This window comes from Amphiprion ocellaris, chromosome 5, assembly GCF_022539595.1.
Source record: "Amphiprion ocellaris isolate individual 3 ecotype Okinawa chromosome 5, ASM2253959v1, whole genome shotgun sequence".
Classification (NCBI taxonomy): Eukaryota; Metazoa; Chordata; class Actinopteri; family Pomacentridae; genus Amphiprion; species Amphiprion ocellaris.
Genome location: NC_072770.1, coordinates 14122083 through 14144194, shown reverse-complemented (window position 1 = coordinate 14144194; position 22112 = coordinate 14122083). Strand labels below are relative to the sequence as shown.

General features: G+C 40.5%; 1 protein-coding gene across 1 annotated transcript; it reads left to right on the top strand.

The window, feature by feature from the left end:
• The first annotated feature begins 958 nt into the window (after nucleotides 1-958).
• On the top strand, nucleotides 959-22076 carry LOC111588672 (carbohydrate sulfotransferase 11-like). The gene is made up of 3 exons (XM_023299159.3): nucleotides 959-1429; nucleotides 14350-14429; nucleotides 20576-22076. The coding sequence occupies exons 1-3, from the start codon at nucleotides 1336-1338 to the stop codon at nucleotides 21419-21421; spliced, it is 1020 nt and encodes a 339-aa protein (XP_023154927.1). The 5' UTR covers nucleotides 959-1335; the 3' UTR covers nucleotides 21422-22076.
• The last annotated feature ends 36 nt before the right edge of the window (nucleotides 22077-22112 follow it).

Sequence of the window (22112 nt, the reverse complement as noted above, 5' to 3'; positions counted from 1 at the left end):
TCAAACAACCGTTCACTCTCCCTCCCTCTATGAGTCCAGGCATTATTTTATCAGTTTTCATGAGAGGCAAAAAAAAAATAACGATAATGACCGATAGACCGATATTACATTTTAATGGTAATATCGGGCGATGATATCGGTGGGTCGATATTATCGGACCTCCCTAGTCTTCTTTTCTAATTGCCAAAATGCTCAATTTTGTTCTTATCAGATCAGAGAACCTTCTTCCAGTTCACTTTAGACTCTCCCACATGCCTACTGGTGAACGCTAGCCCATTTTTTTTCTGCTGTGGACTTCTTGCCACTCATCTGTAATGATTTGATTAGTAAAGAACCCCATCATTTTTGCATACATAGTCTCTCATATCTCAAGCACTGAAGTTTGTAACTCCATCAGAGGAGTCATGGTGTCTTGGTGGCCTATTACTAGTCTCTATCTTGCACAGTCACCTGGTATTTTGAGAACTTACCCATGTGCCATATTTCTTCCATTTCTTAATGATGGCTTTAACTGTTCTCTAAGGGATATCCAGTGACTTGGAAAAATTCATGGATTCATTCCATCATGCTTTTCAGTAACCTTTTGCAGAGTTTCTTGTGCATTCTTTTATCATCAGGGTGTAGTTAAAGCCAGAAGTATTGATTCACAAGTGGACAGTCTAGATACAACTGTTTTTATACTAGTCACTTGAGACACATTCACTGCACTAAGTTTATCTCACTTTCACTAGTTATGTGACTTCCTGCACCAGTTGGCTGCACCTGTGTTGAGTTATGTGATCAGTTTAAAGAAAGTGAGTGCTTATGCAGTCACTTATTTTGCATTTTATAGTTCACTTGATTTATTTTTAGTTGAACATGAAAGCGTCAGGTTTCTGTCAGGTGAAGCCCCTTTGTCCAGAACCTTTATTTTGAAAAGTGCGAGCGGAACTGTGGTGTCCCGGCTGTTTCGGACAGTGAGGGGTTAAAACCAAACGTTTGGAGAGACGCTGTTCGGAAACATAAATCCCCACGTTTGCACAAACAGCCCGGCGGCCTCTTGCTCGGACCGACAGCGCAGTAATGCAGCCGGTTCCTCTTGTCCTTCCCCCGCAGCTGCAACCAGAGAAGCTCCGTTAACCGACGGTGGACCGGCGAGGTCTGTCCGCAGCCACCGGGGCTCGGCCGGTTCTGCGCCCCCGTTACCTTCCGTCATCCTCTGACCCCGACATGCGAGGATGTGCAGTAAGTTGAGCAGCAGCACAAGTCAGCGAGCCGGATCACAAAAAGGGCCGTTTTTTACATGAACCCTGGCAGGGCTCGGATCCGCGTCCCAGTCGGTTCCAGACGCTCAGGATGAGGAAACCCAAAGTGATCCGGATGGTTTTTGCCTTGAGTCTGGGGTGTTTCATCATGGTCATCTTCTATTTCAACAGCAGCCTGAAGCCAGGTGAGCACAAATCACGTTTTACTCTTATTGTTTGCTTCCACACCCCATCATCACAACCCAAATATGTGTAATTTTACGCATATATTTATTGCTTTTAAACCCTCTTACAGCTTTAAGCATAAATCAATATTTTTTTTTAAAAAAGGGGGAAAATATTAGAATTAAATGCCTCAATAGTAGTGAAAAAAAATGCAAATTTCCACCTAAATCTATTTAGAATCCATCCACCTATATGACAATCTGTCTGCACCAAAGTCCGTTTAATAAACTGAGAATTTAACACTCATATTTAAACACATGCGACATGTATTTGGAACATATTTGGAGTATATATTTTAAATGCAGCTGTTGGGAGTTTAATCTGTGCAGCACGCCTATTCTGTTTCCACAAGGTTTCACCCATGTCTTAATATCAAAATCCATTCTTGTCATGTATTACAGCATGACAGAAATCCAATGCAAGTGCAAGAAAAGAGGTGCATGAGCAGTTCTTTATCTGTGTCCATTATTGATTCTTGCAGCCTCCTCCCACCCATCATGTTTGTCCCTCTATGCTCCCAAACCCTTGTCTTTATTTCTCCTATGAGCCAGAGATCTTTCTCTAGGAGCAGCTTCATAACCAAACTGATAATCGTAGAGTTTCCTCTGCTACGTGGAGGAAGCAGTGGCAGCTGACTGGTAGTGGAGGTCGTCCCTCGCTGAGATCTGCTTCCACCTCCTCCAGGATCCCACTCTGCCACATACAATGGCCTCATTCAGACGTTGCTTTCGCTATATCAGGGCCCTAAAAGCATATATAGCTCATACTGTGAAGGAGGATTTTTTTCAGTTCGTTCTGGATGTCCAGAGTTATTGGGAATCTATGAAAGAGCCGCCTCATGTGCACACCAGAAGGATTTCCTGCTATCAGTGTGCTGCTGCACTGCTCAAATACATTATAGGGGCTATTAGAAGTAGTCAGGGTTAAAGGAAAAAGCCCTGAATGCACCCAATCTGTCATTTTCAGCACATTCCAGCAGGTTCTTTGATGGTTTTTGTGGTGATGTTTGATGCACCTCTAGTTCTTCTCTTTCATCTTCCATGTAGAAACGCTCAAAGAGAGAACACTAAAAGCCGACTTTGACTGCAGATTCTGTCTAATAAGTTTAAAACATGTGATGGAGCAGCACCACATGACAGACTATTAAGAGCGTGACTGTCACACAAGACGGAATTTATGAAATTATTGACGCAGCCATTTAGACTGTGGGTTAGACATGCTGCAGGACATATGTACTAAAGTGCAGCATTTGCATTGTTTCGAAGTGCAGAAGTCGATTTAATTATCAGGAGCACAAGTTGAAGCTGTCATGTTGTGCATGTGCTGCACCTGCTGTGGTCAGCGTTTGGTCATTCATTGCTACTAATAAGAAAAGCAGACAGTTTGACACGTCGCAGCAGGAGAAGCACAGGTGTGATGGATGACATTAACACTGGCTGGCTGATGCTCTCAATAATGGACACACCTGTGGGTCAAACCAGTGAATGCTGAAAAGGTGTAAGACAAACCTGAACAGTTTCCAATAGAAAATGACAGTAAAAGTCATTTGCATGCCCTTGAGAAAGAAGCAGTGCTGGGTGTTTTCTGCTCCTATCACATATTTACTCACTGTGAGCTTATTTGGCTGCAATATGAAGTTCCTGCACCTCTGTGGAAACACCACAATCATGTGTTTGGCACAGAATGACACAGTAAGAATGCCATATTTCATAAAACAAATTATTTACTTTACAGATATTGAAAACAACCTGTAATCAACAATTTTTTTCCAAGTGTCCCCATTTGCTGCCAATCCTGGAAAGAAATAGTGACTCTACATTCTCTCTATATATTTTCCTACTTACAATTTTAACTGGTGCTCCTACACAGCCTGCAGTTCAGTCGAGAAGTCCCTGAATTTTCGTCAAGTGATTGTTGGTCGCAGCTCATAGATTCTCAGTTGCACTGAGGAGTGCAAACTTCTTAATTTTTCTACAGAATCTGGTACAAGCGGTTTATTTTGGGAGAATTTTTTAAAGAAAACACGTAGAATAATGTGACTTTCATAAAAAAACACAAAACACCATTTTAAACTCAAATTTGGTTAATTTTGCTGATGGAACTGAATGATTAGTTAAAGCTAAGCTAATAATCCAGCATTTCCATAGCATATCTGATAAATGGTGTGATTAATTTGGTGATTTTCTTAAAAATAACATGCGTTTGGGGTTCAGAAGGTAACTCTTTTACTTGTATTGTCCCAAAATTACTAACCTGCATCCTTTACAACCAAGAAAACCACCGAATCCTCACCTTTTTTTGCTTAAAAATGACTCAAAGAGATGTGAAAAGAATTGCTGATTGCTCTTCTACCAATCATTTCATCTCTAAAAACAGTCATAAGTGAGTTGTGACGTTGGCAAAGGCAACAATTTCTGCTACTTTTCTGAAATCTTCTGCTGACTGTTCTTCGCATCATGGTATACGCTGTGTATGCTGTTCACGCTGTTCACGTTTACAGTCATTACTGAGGTTTTCCACAACCAGAGCTCCAAAGGTCGCCATCATGGGTCCCCCAATGTGTAGATGTTGCTTCTGGGATTTTGAATGTACTTGGAATGCAGCTCACGTTGCCGGTTTAATGCCTGCATGTCCGCTTTAAATTAATCTAAATTGGTTTCAGATATGCAGCCACTCCGTCCTGTTTGCATTAAGCGCTGGTTCACCTTCCATCTGGGGTAAAGGTCATATTGTTTGTTCAAACACCAGCCTATATAAAGCTTCAGTAGAGCAGCCACATAACAAAGGAATGTACTGCCAAGTCAGAGTTACAGTATCAGATTGCTGTGTTTTTAGAAGTGTGCGTTTTTGAATTGTATGCTTTCAGGTCTCACAGCGCTAATCTAAAGTTGGGATAATTATACAGATGCAGGGTGGATCTACTGTACATGTCCTGTATGGAAATAGTAGAGTTTCAGACCACAAGGTGCTCCTCATGCTGCAATAACTGACCTTTTGTTTTCGTCTCATGTATTTTCTTAGCTCAAGTCAATGCATGTTGGCAGATTTTTGTAACTTCTTAGGATTATTTTGGCTCCATTCCGGAAGAAACTGCCAGTAAGACGGGCATTTCTGGCAGTCTGTCATGCCTTTCCCACTAAAGCATCTTTTGGTTTCTCTGTAAGGTGTGAACGGACCCATAGACTGAAGAGGCTGTATGGTGCAGGATGGTCTGGAATGTGGTGTTATGTTTTACAGCACTGTCATCATCTTTGGAAGTAAAAAACCTAAAATATTGATTTATATGTCACCAGTAACATCACAGATACAGATGTGAGCCGTCAGGCGTTCTTGTAGCTTGTTGTAGTTTAAATTACAAGCAGGACTTGAGACACTGGGGCCTGAGGGGCAGTTGTCATTATCCCTGTACTCTGGAGGTACCCCGACCTCATACCTTCCTTGTCTGGGCTTGACTTGAGGCCACGAAAGTCTTACGAGTTCGCTGTTCAGCGCTCCAGCTTTATTGGAACACCTGTGGTGCACTAAACAAATTAGCTCTGGGGCTCCTTAGGACAGAATTTGCACATGGCATCAGTCCTCATGCCTGAAGTCTCGTGAACATGTGGATGTCGTGCTATCTAATTAAAAACAGAACAAAACATCCATCAGGGAACAGTGTGTGACCCGGTATTCATATGACATCTGGCACAATTGCCGGTTGAAATTGGTTCTGCCTCCGAGCTGCTGTCAGATCTTCGTGGCTATTGGATGACAGGTCGGTGTGGTTGCTGCTGCTGAAGGTTCTCGTCCAGCCAGCTGTGTGTTCATGACACCACAGGAGCTCATTATACAGCCAGTACACTGGAGAGAGCTTTTCAAAATGATTGCAACATTTGAGATTACTCAATAACTCCTTTTCCCTACAGGATCCCATTGTTGAAAGTCATACAAGTCTATTAAATCAAAATATCTCAATCATTCCGCCATTTTGGTCCAGATTGAATTTTTTATTTTTTTTGGCAAACTTGCACTTACATTCATGGTCCCCAGAGGAAGAATCCTAATGGCTTCATCTATTTTATCCATGACTTTATTTCTAAATTATCTAGTCCAATATCTGTACATCTACTGACTGTATTGTAGCAATGTATTTGTGCATGTATTCATGGTTCCCAGAGGTTCACACCACTGGAATTTTATCCAGATTTAGTCCTTTTTACTCCTCCTGCCAGCAAGTGGTCTGAACTAAAGTCTGGTCCAGTTTGTTTGAAGATGTGGCAGATTTACAGATCCACTCTGAAACCTTCAGAACTGACTCCTCAGAGCTGCCCTGATAATATCAAATGTGTTTGATATTTAGGACTTTAAACTGAGATGGGTATGATGGTGTGATCATCATGGAGGTGCCAAGAGCAGCAGATGCTGATGCTAAGCACTGCCAAACATTCTAGCCCTCGAGGCTAATATTAGCTACAAATATTAATAATAACAATGATCTGATCACTAAAATCTCAACTCCAGTTCTCAATGAAGAGTGAACAAATCAGATGTTCCCGACCACTTCCTCATCCAGATTGGTTTCGCTTTCTGCTTTTGTCACTTTAAAGTATTGTTCATGTTACACAATGTGTTGGACTGCAGTCTTCATTTTGTTTTCATCTGCTTCCTTATGAGAACACATGGTGTGCTGCTCTGCTCCCTGATTGATCCCTGTGGCACAATAGTCTTAGTATCCTGTAGCGTGTGATGACCATTATTTTCCAGTTTTGGAGGGTGTGCATGTTTGGATCAGAGTGAGGAATATCTGTAGGGTTTTTATGCTGGATTCAGCCTGTTTCAAAACCTCCTGTAGTGTGAGCTAATGATTTCGGTGATGCAGACCACGTTGAGCAGCTCAGAGTGGAAACGACGGTGCAGAGTGCAAAGTCCCGACAACTATCAAGTAGACCGCCGTGAAATTTGTAGCGACATTCATGATCCTCACGGGATAAACTCCTCTAGCTTTGGTGATCCTCGAACTTGTCACTGAACGCCATCATCAGGTCAGTGTTTCAGTTTGTGAATAATTTGCGATTAAAGCTACTGAGATTCATGCAGCGGAGTGTGGCAGGCCATCAACTCTGCAGCTAATGATTTAAGCATCCAGAGCAGATGAGCCATTTAGGGAAACGTGTTTATCCAGCTGCGTTTCTCAGAACTCAGCATTAGATTTACTGTTATTTGTCTCAATCATCATTCATGCTGTTTGCAGACAGATATTTAGCTGTCCAAATGCAGGTGTGCTGGAAACGCGCAACTGTTAAACTAACATAACATGTGTCACCCAACAAATTCATAATGTAGTCTCCAGAAAGGGTCACATCTGCATACATTCTTCTAAGGCTCAATAAACAGACAGTGCACCACCCACATGCCGCTGCCTTTGCACTAACACCCTTTACACACACATTTTGTGGCCTAAAAGGATCAGGCTTTCCCTTGTATACTGTGTCTCTCAGTAAAGCTCCTCTTTGGCAGAGAGGTCGACTAGGAGGGGAGAAGGGGGGCCCTAGCTTTCCCACTGGGACCTAAACATAGAGCTCTGTTTATGGTCAGGACAGGAGGAACACACATCGGCCTTTCTATATTTTGCATTTCCTAAGCCGTCGGTTCTGTGCGTACCGCGAGGAATGCTGCAGGGTTCTGGGTCTGTCCCAGGTTAAACCAACAGCGACTACTGCTTCCTTTGAATAGGCAAAGTCGGCGAATCTCATGAGTCTTGTATCAATGGAGGAGTTTAGGACTACTGAGAAAGTGTTGCACTTGGTTTCAAACATTTTTATGACTTTATAGCATGTTTTAGCTCTTTTTTTTCTGCTGATTTCCTCCTGGTGCACTATACTCCATCTCCTGCTTCTGTTTGTCTAATGTCTAGTTGTTCAGGTTTAACACCATCATCAGTATATTCCCTGTTGAAACTTATGAGTCTTGTAGCAGTGGAGGAGTTTAGGACAGCTGAGAATGTGTTGTACATGGTTTTGAAGATGTTTATGGCTTTATATCATTTTTTAACCCACTTTTTTCTGCCGATTTCCTACCAGTGCACCACACTCCATCCCCTGCTTCCTTTTGTCTGATGGCCAAATGTTCAGGTTCAACACTGTAATGACTTCATTCCCTGGTGAATCTCATGAGTCTTGTATCAATGGAGGAGCTGAGGACCACTGATAAAGTGTTGCACATGATTTCAAAGATTTTTATGACTTTATAGCATTTTTTAGCTCTTTTTTTCTGCCAATTTCCTCCTCGTGTACTATGCTCCATCCCCTGCTTCCATTCGTCTGATGTCTAGTTGTTCAGGTTTAACACTGTAATCAGTTTGTCACCTGTTGAATCTCAGGAGTCTTGTATCAATGGAGGAGCTTAGGACTGCTGTTAAAGTGTTGCACATGGTTTTGAAGTTGTTTATGGCTTCATATCATTTTTTTAGCTCACTTTTTTTTCTGCTGATTTCCTCCCGGTGCACTATACTCCATCCCCTGCTTCCATTTGTCTGATGTCCAAATGTTCCGGTTTATGACTGTAATCACTTCATTCCCTGGTGAATCTCATGAGTCTTGTATCAATGGAGGAGTTGAGGACCACTGAGAAAGTGCTGCACATGATTTCGAAGGTGTTTATGGCTGAATACAATTTTTAGCTCACTTTTTTCTGCTGATTTCCTCCTGGTGTACTATACTCCGCCCCCTGCTTCCATTTGACTGATGTCCAAATGTTCAGGTTCAACACTGTGATCAGTTCACCCCCTGATATTTTCATAAATACCTCATGACAAAATGTGGATTGTAAATTTCCCCACTCACTCAGTGATGCCACATTAACAGCAGAGTGATGACACACAAAGCGCTCTTTCAAAGTGCCATCTCAGCTTGTTGCTGAAAAACTCACAGTCTGGCAGCTGTTTGTCAGTTCCTAAATTATTTCAGACGTTACCTCCGCAGACTGGTGTTTCATTTACGATGGCTTTGGGAGTGGCCACGCTGGAAATGTGTTCCTGAGTCACTGGTAGTTTCCATAAGGAAGTGGTAATGTGTTTGGAGAAGGGGTCAGATAAATCAGTGCACTGTGTACTGAGTGCTTCTCTCACTGTGGTAGCTAAAGGCAGAGGACAAAACGTCCTTTTGGCAGCAGCATCTCTGCCCCTCTTCATTCCCGTAATAAGGCATCATTTGGCTTCTTGGCAGAGGTGAATCCACCAAACAAGAGGATTATGCATGTGTCAGAAGATTTAGCTGTAATTACTATGAGACTGGCTCCTCATGTGCACTTGAGCTTTAATTCCTGGACTGAAAATGGCCATTATCAAGCATGATGTTGTGCCTCTTACCCTGGGCTGCACGACATATCATTTCACCATTGAAACTGCTGAAAATTCAATGTGAAGTAAGGAAAATTAACGCACCATACTACAACAAAGTTTTTGCTGTTTGATGCAAAAAACAAAAAACAAAAAAACTTGCACAGTTCTCATTTTCCATGACTGAAGTCTGTCTGACAGAACATTATTTACTCCAATTTTAGGCTAATTGATTCTTAAACCTGGATCCTGCTTCTCTAGTTTTTTGTTTGTTGTTTACTTTATTCACAAGGTGCAGAGTTTGCTGACAGGCAGGCTCCAGTTGTGCACAGCAAAATGAGCTCGAAACAGAGAACCACCGAAAAGAAAGATTTGGTTGCAAAAAAAGAAATGCAACATTAGTTGTAGGACTGCACAATGAATTCAGTATTAATCACATTTATAATTCTGGATTTCCGTAAAGAAGAAGAGTGATTGTGATGTTCACATTAAAAATGCGGAACTAGTTCAGTTCAAATGCATAAGAAAGTTCCAAAAGAGCATATCTTTTGGATATAGTGGTCCCTCGTCTATCGTGGGGGTTAGGTTCCAGAACCCCAATGATAGACGAAAATCCGTAGCGACTTTATATTTATTTCATTATTTATATATATTTTAAGGCTTTACAAACCCTCCCCACACTCTGATAAACCTTTCCCACACTGTTATTAGCCTTTCCCACACTCTTATAAACACTTCCTATGCTCTTAAACAAGGCGAGATGCTGAACGCTGCTACACACAGGAGAAGAAGGAGACTGATGCTACGGTCGCTGAGCCAATCAGCACCCAGCATTGTACGCTATGCATTTTATTTTGATTTAATATTCTTTTAATATGTTTTAATTATTATTTTTTTATATTTTTTTAAATATTTTTTTTTTATTTTTAGGCTAGAAATTGCTTATTTTATTATTATTTTTAAGTATATAAAAATACCTATATACTGCTAATATCCCGCGATATCGCCAAAAATCCACGATACAAAATCAGATATATACAATTTAAAAATCTGCGATGCAGTAAGACCACGAAAAGTGAACTGCGATATGGCGAGGGATGACTATAATCTGTTTCAGATTAAAACACGGAGCTGGTCACAATGTTTTATGATCATTTATGTATTTATGAGCCTCATAAAAGGAAATTAGAGTTTAATAACTTGTAAATCTGTTGCACTATAGTTACTGCAAGATGATAAAACTTTAGTGTTCGCTGTGGTGTTGAGAAGGTAAAAGCACCACGTCAGTATAGATCGACTTGTACAATGAGGGAGTGTAGATGATACACTGGTGAGGCCCTTTAACACAGCATTAAATTTAACTTATAATATCAACTGTGTGTTCCTCATACACTCATTTATTCCTAATACTTAGGAATAAATGAGTTTATGAGGAACGCACAGTCATAACGACGTGTCATTGCCTCTACATTGTCATTCAGCATCCTGGCAGCCATGACTGGCCTGATCCCAGTGATCTGCTCACAGAAATGTGCTTACTCATGTCTATCACTCAGAGGGGATGTGATTAATGAATAAGGCTTCAGCGCAAACTGAAGTTAGTGAGACTGATGACACACGATGACTCTACTGAGTGGTGAGCGCTCTGATACACTGTTGATTCCTAACATGCAGCTGTTTGCAGATGTTTGCTCCAGTGAAAACTAGTTTTCCCTATGTGACGAAACAGATGGTCTCACACAGGAACTTTCAACTTTTCAACTTTCCATTAACTTTTTCGATGAACCGTGGTGATTTTAATGCAAACACTAGAGTGGATATGATGCCTGACAGTTCGGCTTTGCGATAGAGCGGAACAAGAAAAGCAAAGGGATACGAGTGAAGCATAGTCTAAGTGACAGCGGTGCTCTTGAGAGACGCTTTATTCTGCACTTTCTTAAAGAAGTGTTATTCAATGTTGATCAGTTCATCATCTTGAAAAGTATTTGATGAAAAAATATGCCTGGATAAACCTCCTGAGAGACCCCGAGGCAAAGATTTGTGAGCTATGGACTCCTGCTGTACATGGTATTATTGAGGATTTGCTAGATTCATCATTTTCCATGAAAGTGAACTCAACATATTTAGTTTTTTTGCTGTTGGCTGGCAATTTGAATATATTGGTAAGCTGTTTTTTGCTATTCTCCGACAAACCCCAAAATCCACTGGTAGATTGGGTTTCTCTCTATAATATATACTGTCGTCACCTTACTATGGGAGGTGCCCTGGTTGTGAATTGGAGCTGTACAAATGAAACTGAATTATCTGAATTTAAAAAAAAAAATCACCAATATTGCATTATTTATCAGAGCCAGAAACCCTAAGTCCAGCAAGAATCATCAGATTTTTAACAGTCGGCTGGCTGGTGGTCACTAAGCCTCACAGAAGACTTTGTCATGGTGACCCTTTACTAGCTAAACCCCCCATGAAGCTTGCCAGCAGATAACTGTCTAGTCTATTAAACATGTGACCTCTGCTCATTTCTGATAAAAGTGATGGCTTCATATGTGCCTACAGAATATGTAGGGGGGAAATGAGGAAAGTCAAAGAAGAGGAGTACGACTCTTGTCTGTCGATTAAAGTATAAAGCTATTGCCAGGGAACAGTTAGCTTAGCTTCGTGAAGGGGAGTTACTGCTCTGTAAATCAGTGTAAAGGCTAACTCTGCAAGCCAACCAGTGAATAATTATAAGTGTTAATATTTAATGTCATAAAATACACATGGCAAACAATTTTCCCAAAAAGGGCTCATCATATATATTACTAATAGCCCAGTAGTGAGAACCTGAAAGAACCAACGTTAGCAAAACACAAGTTATTGCGTTCTAAATAGTCGCGCCACATATTAAACAAAACCATATTACAAACATAACCCAAAAAAAGACAGCAGGAGACAGTGTTGCACCAGGTTAGGTTTTTTATCCCTATGCGAATAAGGTTTTTCCAGCATGCATGACACAGTATGCACTTTGTGATTTCAGCTGTACTTACTTAAAGAAAAACCAAAAAATATGTGATGCAGATCTAAGCCATACTGTACCCGACCGGAGGAGACGGCTATCCTATGTTGGCAAGCAGAGAGCATTGTGGGAGTTCAGCCAGTAAAGGAGCACCATGATGAAGACTTCCATGAGGTTTGCTGATGTCCGGCCAGCATCTTCCTTTTTGCTCAACTTTTCAAATCAATTCCACTCCAAAAAAAGCAGGACCCTCTAGTCATATTTGAACAATTGCATTTTTGTACAGATTTCACTGGAAAGATAATAACATATTTATTCCTAAGCTTTAAACGTGTGTGGTGGGTTTTGTTGCTAAGCTAACGTTCCATGTTTGGTGGAAAAGCATAAGACTGATGGTTATCTTGTCATCTATCTCATAGTAGGCTCATAAAAATTCCCCAAAGTATGCATTTCTTCCTTTAAAATAAAATTAAACACAAATTTGATTCTTTTCTGTGTGGTGTATGACTGTTGTGAACAAGTACAATGATTTCAATTAATTTAAAAACTAGATATCAGTTGTTCAGAAGGGTCGCTCTCTTTTCTCGTTCAAACTATAATTAGAACAAGCCTTTTTTTGTAATTGGACTAGTAGGAGTAAAGCTGCTATTGCTGAGACTTACACAGTTACATTTGCCTATCTCCTCTTTGCAGCTACAGATTCAGTAGAGTTTGCTTGATGAAATTGTTGGTGAAACTGGTTGTGAAACTCTGTACTTGACTCTGAGTCTGTAATCTGATACTGGAGTACAAACTCATCCATGCAAACAATAGTTCCAGCTGGTCCATAGCAATGCTCCCCAACATGCCCAACCTCACCATGTCCTCTGTGGCTTCTTTCTCTCTGCTTCCTTTCAGCCACACAGTCTGGCAAAGGCTAATTTTAAATCTAGAAAATGACAGGTTTTGCGCTGCCAAAACCATTTTTTTCTACCATTACAAAGGCACTAGAGCAGATAAAACTGCGGCAGTAACAACTGATATAGTTCACTTCATTGTTCCTACTCAGCATGTTTTATCATCGGTTTGCCTTAGTGTTTTACACTACATTTTTATCATTTTGTGTATCCAATGATCCACATTCAAGTATCTATCTTTGCAGAATTTAGACTTTATAGGATGTAGATAAATAAAAGAGCACAAAGAACTTTGGATGCTACTGTTTTTGTATTGATTAATCTACCGACTATTTAACCAATTAATCAGTTAATTTAATGATCAAGTTTCCTATAAAGGCACAAAATGACCATTTGATTTAAGTTCCTTTTCCAATAGGATAGAACACAACTAAGACAGAGGACCTGTTTAAGGCAGTAGTACAGCTCTTGAAGAAATCCAAATTTCTATTAAACTGCACAGAGCAGCTAAATCAATCCTTATTTAAGGATTGTTTTCTGATTTTGGTCATAGCTTTGATTTTCTTCTGTTTATGATGAGTTTGTTAGATGACGTCACAGTTATAAACTCAGTATTTTAGCAGCGGCCTAAAAGTGACCGCTGGGGACCACGTAGTCTTAATGAGCTGCAATTCAGTCACTGTTTCATACTCTTTGTCTGACAACAGACACAGAAAAATATGGAAATGTGAACAGCTTCATTGGGAATTCAGCTGTATTGACTAACAATATATGTGAGCACAGATAGAAGCAAACAGATGTAAAGTGTTTCTCTTTAGGTGCTGCCATCAAAACTTTACAGTGTAATTTCATATTCCCATCCTCTCGAAGCTTTGAGCTTTAGAAACTTTTCCATTTGACCGAGTTGGACTCTGCCGCTGCCTTTGTCTAAAACTGTTGCTCTGACTGCAGCTGACCAATGACTGGAGCCAAAAACAACTGACATCATGACACAAAAATGACAGAAAAGCATTTGTTTTAATGACTTCAAGTTAAAAAACACATGTTGCTTGAACATATCAAGGTTGACGTGTTTTGAGGGTCAGTGTTGTCGATTTTGCCAGTTCAATTCCTGCCATGAAGACTTTGGAAGATGTAAAAATGTGTGATTTTAGTATGATAAGAAAAAATTATGTTCCAATGAAATGGAGACAACAAATGAAGTAACTGTCCTTTAAGCATAGGTCTTTCACAATTATGATTCAATAAAAGTGCAGACATAAAAGATAAGTACAGACTATTTACATTATTTCCAGCTTGACTTGCTATTTAGGAATTTTAGATCTCTCATTCATTTACCATGTGCATCATTATGTTTCTAGTATCCTAGTTTTGCAACAGAATTTCAAAATAAAAGTGTTGATTTTTTTTTTTTTAATTAATTGGTGGATGCTTTGTATTTCCCATATTTTGCGGTGTGAACACATTTATTAGCATTTATCCTTTTAATTCTGGTTTTCTTAGCAATCTTTTTCTTCTTCTACATGTATTTTTCAACTTTTTGACCACTTTGTTACATTAAATATAAAGTCGGTGGTGTCATTAAGTGTGGTTGTTGCTTTAGCTTAGTGCATTTTTGCTTTAGAAGCCCTTTCCGTCAGATTTAATCACAGATGTTTTCTATCTCTGCAGCCTCAGAGCCAGTAGGAGAAAGAAGCAGTGAGCAGAAGTCGAGGAGGAGTCCTCTGCAGACGCTGTACGACGGTGACCAGGTCAGTCCTTATTTAAACATTTTCTCCAAACTTTACGCCCGAGTCTGAACTCTTCTCTGCGATCGTTAAATATTTATTTGTTAAGATTCATTCAAGTTCACTCATGCCTTTTTGTTTTTCTTCGCAAACTCCATTTGAGCTTAGACCGATAAATTCAGATAAGCATTTTTTCCAAGCGGAATAATAAATGGATACTCGTGATTCCGTACGTGTTCCTGGCACAGAAGCTTTTCATGCTTGGCCAAAGCATTAAAGAACCAGAAAAATAACTGGCAGACAGAAATAACCACAAACAGCTTGGCCAAATGTCTAATGATAAGCACGTGTTTTGATTTTTAAAGATTTTATAGTGATGTTCCAGCAAGTGCACTCCTGACCTTCTGTGGAGTTTTTTGACTAAGTGAATTTAAATGAAGTGGAAAATAGCAGTTTAAGAAGTGAGCTTAAACATGGCTTGAAATCTAATTATTAGAGATGTCCTGATCAAGGTATTTTGCCCTCAATCTAATCTGAGGCGTACCATTTTCCTGGAAAATACAAGTTGCACAGTGCACGCTTGAAGTGCATTATAGTGCATTTCTAATCAATGATGTACACTACCATCACCTAGCAATGTCCTTAATTTTGAAATAAAGGAGAGGAACATTTCCAGCAACCATCACTCCTGTGTTCTAATGCTACATTGTGTTAGCTAATGGTGTTGAAAGGCTAATTGATGATTAGAAAACCCTTGTGCAATTATGTTAGCACATAAATAAAAGTGTGAGTTTCCATGAAAAACATGAAATTGTCTGGGTGACTCCAAACTTTTGAACGGTAGTGTATATGCTGGATAACTAAGGAAAAAAATGAGGAAAGAAACTCCATTTGTGCTTCCAAGCTGTTCCCAAATGCTATTTTTATTTCATGAACTATTAGATTTAGAATTAGATTTTCTTATTCTGAATTTTGACAGCAGGATTTTCAGCGGTTATCTGTGTTTTCGGTTACTAATAAACACCATTTGCTTCCTTCCTGAAATATCTAATCAGTCGATTATTGTCAGTCATTTTCTATTACCTCACTCATAAACCCATGTTGGTTCCTAATGGTGGTGTTTACCAACTGACTGTGAGGTTAAAATTAACACAGTCGTCATAGAAATACTAGTAGTGTGTTTGTGGACGCGCTTCTTGGCCAAAAAGTGAAATCCTTTGGTCGTTACTCTGTTAAAAGCAGGTTTATCCCATTGTTTAGTCTAGTTTGTTTCTGCCTACAACCTATTTTGTTCATAGCTGCTCCAGGCTTTAATACCCCTCTGCACCAAATAAATACATAATTAGTGTATTTATTACTAGTATTATTGCTGCTGCTGTTATTCTGGAAATCTGCCTTCAGTTTAAAAAGCAGTGACTTCATTGGGGAGGTTTTCATTGCAGCTACTGCTTTTTTTTCTTATACAAAAAGCTCATTTTTTTTATCCCATTATATAGAAAATGCTGGGGAGAGACAAGAAATCCTCAGCAACCGTTAGTTTAAACAAATACAGTATGTTGATTATAGTGCAGTTATGAGATAACCCTTTATTAATGCCACAGTGGGGACTTATATTTTGTTGATTTATGCTGCAGATTATCACAAATGTTGCTGTTGTGTTGTTGCTCAGACTTACCATAACCTTAAACCTCACCTTTAAAAAATGTTTTCATCCTGAAATGTAATGATTTGTTGTGTTTTACCATCTGACTTCCAGCAAAGCTTTGTCTTATAATTGAACCGCTGACCTTTAAAATGTGCATCCAGGGGCCTGTTCTTTAAATCTGGTTTAACTAATTCAGGCTAATATGATCCTATCAGTGATCCCATTATTCCTCATCAAGATAATATGACTCTTTTCATGATCAGCTTGAACTGAATTCCTACTGATTATGTGAGTGCACTAGCATAGCGATAGATGTGTTGGAAACCCTCCCAGCATGCGCTTTGGTAGAAGAATAAATGCTCAGTTTTCATCAGCATCTTAAATCCAGCGCAACTAAATCTGTTTTGAAGCAGCAATCATAAACTCCTGCTCTGAATATGGCTAAGAAACAAAGCTGGGATATTTGTTATGTCGAGCAAAGCTACTTTGATGTCATTTCATCCCACATTACAAAAGGTCAGCAATCTATTGCGCTGGTGACATTTACTGAGAGAGATTCATGGCTTTGTACAGACACTCTCAGACTGCAGACAGTTAAGAGCTCAGGGACTTTGGAGCTGCGTTAGATAGAAGGACTCGGTGATGCAGGCGTTGGTTTTGTTCATGCACAGACTGCATATAGCACAACGAGTACCATTAGAATCGGTAACGGCAGCAGTTGTTTGTCAGGAAATGTAATTAATGAGTTGGTTACAGCACTCGAGCCGTGAATATCAGAGAATAGCGTGTGTTTGGAGCTTGGAACTGCACAGACATCTGACCACATGCGCTCTATATTTCCATTGTTGTCATGAATGACTTCATCCTGGGTTTGTCCTCCCATTTTACTTGGCTTATCTGCATGGGTAATTCTCCCTGTAATAGCAGTAGTAGCAGGACTGCATCGCTGGGTGCTGAGATCTTCGGATTTCACCTTTCAGGCTCCTGCTGGCTTCCAGAACAAACTCCTAGGACACTGAAAACAAATAAATCAGCTTTCTGGTTAAATAATAGCTTGTCTGTTCTATATGGCTGTTTTTATTTAGTGTAATAGTGTTTGTTGTTGTGTTTTGCCGATTAGAGTGGATTTTCTCTCATAAATACCCTTAGGTGGGGCTCTGAATGCACGCTGTCCCTCTCTACATGTCACATGTTTTCTAATATTCATCTATGAGCTGTATTCGGAGACGCTGTGCCGTAAAAGCACCTCTGTTACAGCTGTTTCCACTTAAATCTCCCTGTGAGGAGGAGGAGGAGGAAGGTGTACATGCCAGAAAACAAACCAGCTCCAGCAGACACCATTTATTTTTAATTGCTTGTGATATTTTCTTTCTTCCATTCCACTTAAACGCTTCCCCGACAGGAGGGAACCGCTAAGCTGTCAGGATGGAAACAGGCAGCAAGCTGGATTTACACGACACTGATTTATTTCTTTACGTACATCTGTAAAGGCAACATGTGAATGATTGTGTTCTTCTGCTCTCCGCTGATGTGCAGCACGTAATTAGGTGAAAGGCCAAGTGACAGAAGTGAAGGCTAATGGCCTCTGTATGTTTATCACTGATTTACTCTTTAACCAGTGACCAGTTTTTTTCTTTTTAAATATACAAAGCATTGCAATGAGGTAATATAGTAAACATTATTTCTCAAAGATCTTTGGATGCTATTTTTTTTTTCTTTTTGTTGGCAAAAGCGATAAACTTCAAGCTGCAGGCTGCTTGAAACAGCAACACGTGTGGCAACAAAGCACAGACATATAATTACCTCATAAAGTTTCATTAGCAAACTGCTGCCTAATTGCACTTTTTACAGTGGCAGGAAGCAACAACAGCATTTACCTGCTTTCATTTCCAGGATCTGAGTTAGCAGACTGTCGAGCTGCTGGATCTAATGCTGTGTCCACCAGCTACAGTCTAACTTTATGCTGAGGGCTGAGCAGGTGGTGTGCAGTGGATTTATCTGTCCGTGGCAGCTGGAGCCTTGATTACAGCAATGATGGTGCACCGAAATAGTAAAACTTTGGGCCGTAAAACCAGAACAATGAGCTGACAGAGGATAAAATGTCCAGTTAGGTTGAAGGAAATAGCAGAGTAACAGTTTACAGTTTATGACCACAAGAGACCGCTTTTGTATCACATAGTATTGGTCATATGATTTTTGATTGTCATATATATTGAAATTAGTGCAGCTTTAACCCTTTCAGTTAAATAGGAGATGGCACATGCTGTCAGAAAGTGACTTACCTTCTATCTGAAAGTAGTAATGCAACATCTGTCCAACTGGAATGTTTTTAATCTGATGTGATTCATAATGTTGCCTTTGCTTAGGTGAAAAGCTTGAATCTAGCTTTAAATGTAAAAGCGCCTCACTTTTTAACATTCAATATGCACATATTTACCCAACTAGGGCTGAATGATTTGGGAAAAAATGCAATTTTTCTGAGATGTAATGCAAATGTGATTTCATTTGCAATATGTTTTAAGAGTTTGTGAACTTGTGTTTGGTATTTGCTGAGTAATGATTTAAAACCCATGTTGGAGCATTACCACGAGATGGCAAAAAAAGTGTGATTGTCACGCATTTGTAAAACCATTGACATGACAGTGTAAACTACAGGTCAGATAAGATGTATTTCTAATTGCAGCCTTTGCAGTCAGCTAATTTCATTGTTTCAAAATGTGACTGATTTGAAATCGATGAATCTTTCAGCTCTATACCTTTCTTTCTGAATGTTTAAATGTTTGTTTCGTGGTGCATCCAAATGAAGATGAATATTCCCAGAAAACTGCATATAGCTCACATGAAGGGACTGAAGTATGCAGTGTAAAAACAGGGATGTATACACACTGCCACAAGGTCAGCGTTGTCTCTCCAGCTTGCGGTCACTCCGGTGAATCCTTGATGTTCCAGAGCCCGTAAACACAGAGAGCCACACATAGGGTCATAGGCACCGAGTCAAAGTGAGAGTCTCAGGGCTCCGAACGCTGCAGCGGTGAGCCGGGCTGAGTAAACGAAAGAAGTATATACGACATTTGTGCCATGGAGAGGCCAAGCTGAACCGGACGACCTCAAACTGGATTTTATTAGTATGTGGAAGGTGGCGGGGGAGGGGCCATAATTAAGACCACCGGAGGAGAAGAATCTGAATATTTTTTTCTCGCATTTAAGAGGACTCAGCTCTTGGCTAACTTCTACAATACGTGGAAAAAGTAGTTTCAAATCTTTAATGGTGTCAGATGGAGCTAAATGTGGGTCTGAAGAACTCAAGTGTGAAGGAAATCAGGAAGTGTGGAGCTGTGAAGAAGTGAGCTGAGCAGACCTCTGTGATTTGAGCCTACTAGCGTTACATACCTGAGCCTCTGAATTGTCTGTAGTCTGCTGGCATTGTGGGTAATGTAGGCAAGAGGTTTTTACTGAGGAAGAAGAATGTGTTGAGTAGACAGGGCTATGTCTCGGGTGCAACGATAAATTGGTGGGGTACTTTAAAGAAGGTCTGTAGTCATTTCCTCTCCCAGCGTTCCAGCTAGTGTTGCGTTACAACTTCTCTTCCTGTTGGAGCTACAACTGGGAAACAAAGCAGTGCCACATCCAAAATGAAAACTGACCTTCACTGGTGTGTCATTGAACATTTTACTGACATGTTTTGGGTCGACTTTTCCTGTTAATGAGAATAATCACTGCAAATTACAGTACAAAGTTGTTTTGAGTGATCATCTTAATGTTATGATGAAACTTTTCTATCCCGATTGATGTGGTCTCTTCCAAGATAAGGGTATCCCCATCTATAGGGCAACAAGGGTTAGTGAATGGTTTAAAGAGGATGACAATGATGCCAGTCAATCATCGTTGAGATTTTGGACCGACGTGTCCACCAAATCATCCACACAAACATCTGCTTAAACATTAAATGATGGAATATTTTTGAAAAAAATGTGTTCATCCCTCCAGTAGAGTTGAAAAGACTTGGAGAATCAATGCTAAGGTGCATTGAAAGTGTTGTGGAGGCACATGGTGGCCAAACAAATGATCAAACAGTTAAACTAGTTTTGCAAGAATATCTCTGCCTTTTATTTTGGAAAAAAAAAGAAAATCTGTGTTGCCTAATCTACTAGCTTAGTGTTGTATCAATTCTACCAGAGCCGCAGTTATTTCCTCAGTCGTTTGTGCATTAAACCACAGGAAGTTGGGAAAAAGTAGACCAACGGTCCAAAAAACCAAAGTGCAACAAAACTGCTAACAGATTTTCGCTGGAAAAATATCTTGATGATTGATCAAAGAAGTTGCGGATTAATTTTGTGGATTAACTGATTAATTTACAGACCTCATCATTTCACTTCAGTCTTTTGGAGAGCCCGGTGTTGTCATGACTAACATAAGAAGTAGCCAAACTTAAACCTGAGTCATCCTTTAAAAGTGGACCAATGGTAGGTTTTATTGCTGTTAAATGGTTTGATTCTGTTTAATTCTTTTTTTTCTTTCCCTGCAGGTTGAATCAGCGGTGCAGGCGATCCATCAGGGTCGACGGGAGCTGTTAGAAGAAGCCTGCCGCTCCTACACCCGCAAACGCAGAGTCCTCATCCCCGAGGACCTGAAGCACGTCATCGTGGACGACCAGCACGGCTTGTTGTACTGCTACGTGCCCAAAGTGGCCTGTACCAACTGGAAACGGGTGCTCATGGTCCTGACGGGCGTCTCCGGGCCCCACAGAGATCCACTGGCGATCCCCGCCAACGAGGCCCACGTCCCAGGAAACCTCCGAACCCTGTCGGAGTACTCCACCTCCCAGATCAACCAGCGTCTGCGCTCCTACCTGAAGTTCGTCTTCGTGCGTGAGCCCTTCGAGCGGCTGGTGTCGGCGTACCGCAACAAATTCACGCGGAGCTACAACACCGCTTTTCATAAACGATACGGCACAAAGATAGTGCGGCGGCACAGGCCAGATCCGCAGCCGGAAGCTCTGGAGAGAGGAAACGATGTCTCGTTTGAGGAGTTTGTGTATTACCTCGTGGACCCGGCCACCCAGCGAGAGGAGCCCTTCAACGAGCACTGGGAGCGGGTTCACTCGCTGTGCCACCCCTGCCTCATCCACTACGACGTGGTGGGGAAATACGAGACGCTGGAGCAGGACTCCCGCTACGTGCTGCAGCTGGCCGGGGTGGAGGACCAGGTCAGCTTCCCCGCCTCGTCCAAGAGCACCAGGACTACAGGAGACATGGCGGCACAGTTCTTCCACAACATCAGCCCTTTTTACCAGAAGAAGCTGTACAATCTCTATCGCATGGACTTCCTGCTCTTCAACTACTCCATACCGGCCTACCTCAAGTTTAGATGAGGCTGGGATGTCACACTTTCACACTCGACTTGAACTTACTGAGCCTGGATGCTCTCTGTAGGCCTTAATACGGACACTGCAAGTGCTGTTTTAATTGAAAAAAGTGCCACAAAGGCATTGACTACTGGGCCTGATTAGAGGGCCAAAGAAAAAAGATTTATTTTTAGAAAGTGAACATCAGGATGGAGAACTTTTGTGAGGAACTTTCATCACACGATCAAACCGGTTGCCTAAAGAAGGCAAACCATATTTTACTGTAAACGGTGATCAAATGAATGTTGGTCACTGCCTTTGAATGTTGTAAAACGCCATTCAACTTTTGATTTAATATCATTTTGGTTGTTGTCTGCTGTTTCAAAAGTGTATTTGCACAACAAATATTATCTTTACAAGGTGCAGTAGCAAAATAAGTATTAAAATCATATTTAGACAGTGAATGTCTCCAAACGTACGTGCCTTTGATTGTGGGCCTTATTCTGTCTCCAGATGTCAACTTTTGTAACTGTGACTCTTGTTTTTTTTTTCTAATGTAGATTTTTGTGTAACTATGATAGTTTTTATTTATTGTGTTATTTCAGACTCTTCAAAGTCAGACAAACCAAAATAGATAGTTTCTCTCACAATTTTCAAATAAATGCATTTCAGCAAAAATGTGTTTACTGCTTTGAATATCAGTTAATATTTAGAAAAA